Below are 7,272 nucleotides of genomic sequence, written 5' to 3'. Positions count from 1 at the left end.
GAAAGTAAACAACCAAACTGATCCATAAAAATACTTCAATGGAAAAATCCAAGTGGAAATTGGATTCAAAACTCAAGCCACTCTGAAATATCCAGAACAAGATCATTTTTGTGGTCACCTCTATCAAATGATAATGGAAAATTAACTGCTATCTTTTGTGAATTTTTCCAAAGCATACCAAAAAATGGGAAATTATTCAACTCATTTTCTCTAGCCAGCTCTCCTTGATTCAAAAAACAAAGAAGAACCTTAACCCCTCGCAAAAAAGAACACTTGAGCCAAGCTCATTCATATATCAGTAACTATCTTACATAAAATAGCATAGTCAACACAACAGTGAATTAAATAAGCAAACAGACTGTGCCCAAGGAATGAAAACATGATTAACATTAGAAAATGCTTTAAATTGTAACTTCCTACTTTAGCAAATTAGAGGGGAAAAGACGATTTGATTGTGCCAATGGATATAGAAAAAGTATTTGAAAGAAATTCAACATGAGTTCATGGTACAAACTTCTGGCAAAATAATAATAGGAGGAAACCTCCTTTTCCTAAATTCTACAGCAAACATAGTTAGACTTGAAATGTTAGAAGCATTCTTATTCAAGTCAGAAACAAGACAGATATACTGCCCCCACTACTGTTCAAAACTGCACTGAAGCACAAAGCCAGAGATAAGGATATAAAAATAAATAAGAGATATGAATATTGAAAAGAAAGAGATACTATTTGGCAACAATATGGCCATCTGCCTAGATAATTAAAAGGAATGAGTCTGTGGAATATGCAAATAAATAAGAGAGTTCAAAAGATACTCTACGGGAGATCAATATAACAAAATCCAGAGCTTTGACACATGAAAACAATGACTAATTAGAATATGCAATGGGCAATACCCCATTCACCACAGCAACAACTCCAAAAGTTACCTAAGAGAAATGACAAATCACAAAAATGTATGAGCTCTTCATATAGGCAAATATAAAAGTTTATTGATAGGTTCAGAATTTTTTTTAATGTCCCAAATAAGTAGAGAAGTATACCATATTTACTAATGTGAAGCAAAATACTGTAAGTAAGCATGTCAATTCCCCTTAAAGTAGTTACAGATTTATTGCCTTACCTGTAGTTGCCAAAATGACAATGAAGTTTGTATTGCTGTCTTCCACTCCCAAAATCAAGCCTGGAAAATTTTAAAGGGGCAAATGAAAACAAATACATGATTATATATCAGTTTCCTAGGGCCGCTATATCAAACTACCATGAACTGGTTGACTTAAATAACAGAATTTTATTCTCTTAGAGTTCTGGAAGCCAGATGCTCCAAATCAGTTTCACGGGGCTAAAATCAAAGTGCCCCAAAGGGCCACACTTCATCTGGGGACTCTAGGGCAGAATCTATTCCTTGCCTCTCCCAGCTTCTGGTAGCTGCAGACATTCCTTGGCTTGTGGCGACATGACTGCAGTCTTCAAGGTCAGCATCTTCAAATATCTCGCTGCTTCACATTCACATTGTCTCCTCTCTTGATTGTTCTGCCTTCTTCTTAAAAGGACACATGTGATTGCATTTAAGGCTAACCTAGATACTCCAGGATAAACCACTCCTCAAAAGATTCTTAAGTTAATAATATCTACAAAGACCTTTCTCCCAAAGGAGGAGGAATTTACAGGTTCTAGGTTCTGGGGTATGCGAGCTTTGGGGTCAGTATGAATTTTTCAGCCTACCAAAAATATCAACAACAAAATCTAAATAATAATAAAAAAAACATGAGAAACCCTGTGTCGAACTAGTTACTAGTACTTGTGTTTCCCTCAGAGGAGTGAGAGGCAACAGTGAAGTTTGGGAGTGTTGATCACCTGAAATAGAGGACAGATGACAGGACATACAGGAGTAAACTTTCTAAACTTCTGCCCCTGCTTCATTGCACAAATCTGAGGCATCACCTCAGACTACAGATGCAAGTCGTCCTGGCATAGTATCAGATATCCAGAAAGATTGGCTAATTAATGAAGTATGACTCCAGAGTCCATGCTAATAACCACCTGAAACCACTTTAGTGACTAAGACTGCTTTTTTTAAAAAAAAAATAAAACATTTTAATAGAATAAAAGGAATGGACTAAAAATAGAATAGCAAGCATCAGGGTGAACTACAGGTACACACATGCTTGGTAGAGATGTAAAATACATTTATTAATATCAGGGAAGCTTAAGAAAAACTGAAATTACTGCACTGAACAATGCAATATTAGATAATCTCAAAAATTAGGGAGGCCACACATCATGCTGCTCAACCTCTTCAGTGTAGAAAATAAACTTTAGGAACAAAATGTTTCCAACTGTATGGTGGGTGAAGAAACCCCATAGAAAGGTATGGTTCTTTTCTGAATCTCCACCACCTGTCATGGGTGCTGCTGTTCTCCCAACTAGCATTTAACCTGGGAACCAAAACCATTTTCTGAAAGACTTGCAGTTGAGCAAATGCTTCCAGCTGGCAGAGGGGGGGCGGAGTCTCCCAGAGAGCATTTAATTAAGGAGTCAGGAGCCATTACAGAACCGAATGAGCCCTAGCCTGTTCTGAGCCTGCTTTCAGTCTGGGGATCCTTGGAGGTATTGTTTTCCGACTTTGACTTTTGGAGTTCCAGGGAGATAAGGCTTCAACTGAGATAACCAGAATCAGGTCAGCGAGGTGAGGAGTCCCAGACTCTGCCAGTCTTCAAGGTAAGGATCCTGAAGAACTCTCCCACCACAGACAGAGGAGTTTCCCACAGACGCCTTCCTCTGCTATCAGTCCTGTGAGGCTCCAAGCATGGTTGACAGAAAAATCACCCCCAATCCCCAGTTACATGTCAAGGTCTCAGAGAGATGGCCTTGATTTTCAGGACACATCCTCAGGCCAACAGAGTGGGCCCTGTCAGGAGTAAATATGAATACCTGGAGGAAGACTGAGCTATCCCCCCAATTCAGAACCAGAGAGGTCCCCATGGAAATTGGCCCTAATTCTTGCTGTCAGCCCTAGGCAGTGCTGGGAGGATAAGGGTACCTCCTTCCCTTTTCTGGATTAGGGATGTCCCAGAGATGGATCCCTGGTCTGAAGGGGCTGGTCTCAGGTCACCAGGAAGAAAAGTTCTAAGCCCTGCCAATAATCAAAGTGAGAAATTTGAGGAAGGACTGAGGGGAGCTCCCACTGTAGATAGAGGAGGCCCCAGCCCCACCCTTATGATCAACCCTGGGAAGCCCCAGAAAAGTTTCCTGGATGTGATGCTTCCTTATTTCTGCCTTAGGAGCCTGAAGAAAGTGAAGCTTAGTGGCAGAGTTGTAACGTCAGATCAACAGAGGAAAGAGTTCCAGGTGCTGCCAAGCGTTAAGGTGAGGAACCTGAGGAAAGACCAAGGAAACTTCTGTGTAGATCAGTGGTTCTCAACCTTGGTGCACATTAGAATCACCTGGGAATCTTCTTAAAATCCTGATTTCTGGGCCTCGTCCTCCGGATATTCTGTTTCTTTGTTATGGGGTGGGGCCACAACATTAGTAACAAAGAAACAGAATTTCCGGAGGCTGAGGCCCAGAAATCAGGATTTTAAAAAGATTCCCAGGTGATTCTAATGTACAGCCAAGGTTGAGAACCACTGGTGTAGACAGAAAGGGCCCCACCTACCGACATCCGACATCAGACATCCAACATTGGCTCACTCCTGTGTCAACCTTGGGCAAAGCTGTAATGCGGAGGTGTTATAGGCACCTCTCACTGACACCAGAGAGGTGTTAGCAGACAGCCCCCTGAGCCAGTGGAGAGGTCTGTTCCCAACCTTGATCCTTGACTTCTCATACGAATGAAGTTATCCAAGAGACCTTGACTGTGTTGTGAAAAGCCAATTTATTAAGGCAATTAAAGCATACACCTTTGTTGAAAAAGCAAAGCAAGCAAACCTATACATCTGGCTTATGAAGCACAGGTGGGCTCTCAGCGAATCTGAAGAGCAGGTTGGGTGGGGGTCCAAGGCATTCTATACCATCCTGTCTATATGTCTCAAAATTTTTCTGCTGAATATTTTGGTACAGATTATTTCTCAAGGTCTCTTTTTACTTTGTTGTGGCCTTCCCAGACTTCATGAGAAGCACCTGGCAACTTTATCTTGCCAAGCCTTGAAACTGCTGGCTTCTCTGTTTAGGGAGTATAACTGCCCCTTTTTATCCTTTCCCCTTTCTCCTTCCCTTTCTGCATTCTTTCATTAAGGAGATTTTTTTTTAAACCATTTGTTCTCATGTCCTTGGCTGGGGAAGATAATGGCTTGTTATTTACAAACTGGCTGCAAATTGCCCACACTGTTTGGCTTTGTTTTAACTTTCCTGTCTGTTTCCCTATTCCTCCTGCCCGGTACTCCTATAACAGAGGCACCTCTCCCAAATCTCTGTAAGTCCTTGACATTGTTTCCAGGGAGATTGGGGCCATGGCCTGATTGAGGGACTCTCAGGTCAGCAGAATGTAGGTTCCCTAAGCCCTGTCAGGAGTAGTTGTGACTGTATCAAAGAGGGTTGAGGGTATGTCCCCAAGTCAGAGAGAGTGCATTCCACAGAAACCTGCCCTGTTCTTGCTGCCAGCTCTGGGAGACTTCAGGCAGGAGTTGTTGGATGTGGTGTCTTTTCACTTTTGTCTCAGGGAAGTCTGAAGACAAGATGGCAGGTGAGGGGGTAAGGGTAGCCTTATGTCCTTCCAGATGTAAAGCTGAATACCCTGAAGGAGCCCCAAGGGCAACCCCACCCGAGAACAGTTGGTACCAGCCCCTGATGTCATACCTGGAAGACACGAAGCAGAGATGGCCATGTGTGATAGGCTATCACTTCTTCCATGTGGGGTGGGGGAAGTGATTCCTCTTAAAGAGTGGAATCTTCAATCTGAGGATGCATGCTAGATCTGCTGTGGTGGGGGATGGAGCAAGAACTTTCAGGAATAAACATTAATAACATAATGGACTCTCCTACTCTAAACAAAGGAGACCCCACTGAAACCCATGTAGTGCTTGCTATCAGCCCCAGGTGGCCCTAGGCAAGTGTGGCTAGCTGTGGTCCCCCCTCACTTCCTCCTTAGGAAATCAAAGGAGCTAAGCAGAGTGGTGTAGCCCAGACCAGCGGTCACCAACAGGTAGTTCGTGGACCACTGGTGGTCCATAAGGTCCTAAAGGTTGGTGACCGCTGGTCCAGACTATGGCATGGGAAAGATTGGGACTCTGAGTGCACACTGAGGGAAACATCTACTCCAGAAAAATGGAGACTTCACAGGTGGCCCCACCCCTCCTGACAACACTGGGGGAAGAGGACTGTGCCTGTAATCTGCATCTTGAGGTATGCCTCAATTATCATAGGAACTGGGAGGTGAGGGACTTGGTCTGAAGCATGTGTCCTCAGGTCAGCATATCAGAAGAGACCCAGGTAGTATCAAAAGTCAAGGTGAGGTGCATAACCTGAATGCCAACCAAGTTCCCACCTACCCTACCAGTGTACTATCAGCCCTGAAATCCTCTGGCTCTGTTGGCTGGCTACTCCCTGAGGAGCCATCTCACTTCTTCTTCTAGATCTTAGGAGACAGGCCATAAGGAAAACAATTGAGAGCACCCCTAAAGAGGAGACCTGTGAGTTGTCTTTGTCAGAGCCACCATGGATGAGTTTCTCAGCTAAGTGTACTGACACGCTCCCTCTCTCCTCCAGGTCTGTGGGTCCCAATTGGCCAACTGTCCCCAACACAAGTCATGCCTCACGGTCAGAAGAGTGACAGCTGCAACCTTAAGGAAGACCTTCAGGCCCCAAGAGAGGAACAGGGCCTGGTAGGTTTACAGGTTCCCATAGTTGAAGAGGAAGAAGCCACCAGCACCACAAACACCTCCTTCTCCTCTCTCTCTCCTTTGACCCCTGGCTCTCCAGAGGATTTGCCTGCCACTGGGATACTTAGTCTTTTTCAGAGTTTACAGATAACCTACTCCTCCTCCACTGCCAACACAGTCACTCTATCAAGCCACCAAGAAGAGGATCCAAGTACCTTGCAGACTCCACCAAATCCTGAGTCCTTGTTCACTGAAGTGCTACAAAATAAGGTGTACGACTTGGTGCAGTACCTGAGTATCAAGTATGCCACAAAGGAGCCCATCACAAAGGCAGAAATGCTAGAGAGTGTCATCAGAGAGCACAAGGATCACTTCCCTGTGATCTTCAAGAGAGCCTGTGAGTGCATGGAGATTGTCTTTGGCATTGAAGTGAAGGAAGTGGACCCCACCAGCCATTCCTATGTGCTTGTCAAATCACTAGACCTCACCTACGATGGGATGCTGAGTGATGACCAGGTTATGCCCAAGACCGGCATCCTGATACTTATCTTGGGCATAATCTTCATGGAGGGCAACCGAGCCTCTGAGGAAAGAATCTTGGAAATTATGAATATGGTTGGAGTGCATGCTGGGAAGAATAATTTTATCTATGGGGATCCCAGGAAGCTCATCACCGAAGATCTAGTGCAGGAAAGGTACCTGGAGTACCAGCAGGTGCCCAACAGTGATCCTCCACGCTATGAGGTCCTGTGGGGTCCCAGGGCCCATGCTGAAACCACCAAGATGAAAGTCCTGAAGTTTCTAGCCAGGATCAATGGGACTGACCCCACTTCCTTCACAAACTTGTATGCGGAAGCTTTGAGAGATGAGAGAGAGAAAGCCCAGGCTGAAGTTTCCTCGGATGATACTACTGCCACAACCGATGAAAGTTCAAGTGTCCTGTCCAGCAGCTTCTCCTGCCCTGAGTGAAGTCTGAAGCTTACCATTCTTCACTCTCCATTTGAACACAGTGGCCAAAGTTCTAAGTAGTGGAGGACCGGGGTGGATATGGAGGGAACACCTTAGTGTTCCTGTTCAATATAGGTGATTTGGAGATTTTATCTTTTTTTGTTTAAATTGTTTTTCCTTGCAATAAAAAGTTTAACTAGCTTCAGAATCTGAGCTTATTAATAACAGTGGTCAAACATTTATAGCTGTTTATCATGTTTAAGAATAAGAATTCACAATTTAGCAAAAGGAATTAGGAAATCACCCATCTTTTTGTGAGTCCTTGTTCACTGAAGTACTACAGTAACAATAAGCACAAGAACAAGAACAAGATAATATGGCATTAGATAAGGAATTTCCTTATAAATGTGAAAGATCCCAGCAGTAAAATATGTAGTTTTAAGCAACAGAGGAGAAAACATAAAAGATAGCTAACTTTTTATTTATTTACTCTGTAAAATTAAAT

The 7,272-nt window shown here is 43.6% G+C and overlaps 1 protein-coding gene across 1 annotated transcript; it reads left to right on the top strand.

The window, feature by feature from the left end:
- Positions 1-5,909: 5,909 nt before the first annotated feature.
- LOC102252027 (melanoma-associated antigen 10) lies at positions 5,910-6,899 on the top strand (the record flags this gene model as incomplete). The annotated part of the gene is made up of 1 exon (XM_005871574.2): positions 5,910-6,899. A coding segment is annotated over one exon (879 nt), but the record flags the coding sequence as incomplete, so codon positions are not given.
- Positions 6,900-7,272: the final 373 nt, after the last annotated feature.

This window comes from Myotis brandtii, unplaced genomic scaffold, assembly GCF_000412655.1.
Source record: "Myotis brandtii unplaced genomic scaffold, ASM41265v1 scaffold345, whole genome shotgun sequence".
Lineage (NCBI taxonomy): Eukaryota > Metazoa > Chordata > Mammalia > Chiroptera > Vespertilionidae > Myotis > Myotis brandtii.
The sequence above is the reverse complement of the archived record's forward strand: the minus strand, read 5'-3'. Positions and strand labels throughout refer to the sequence as shown.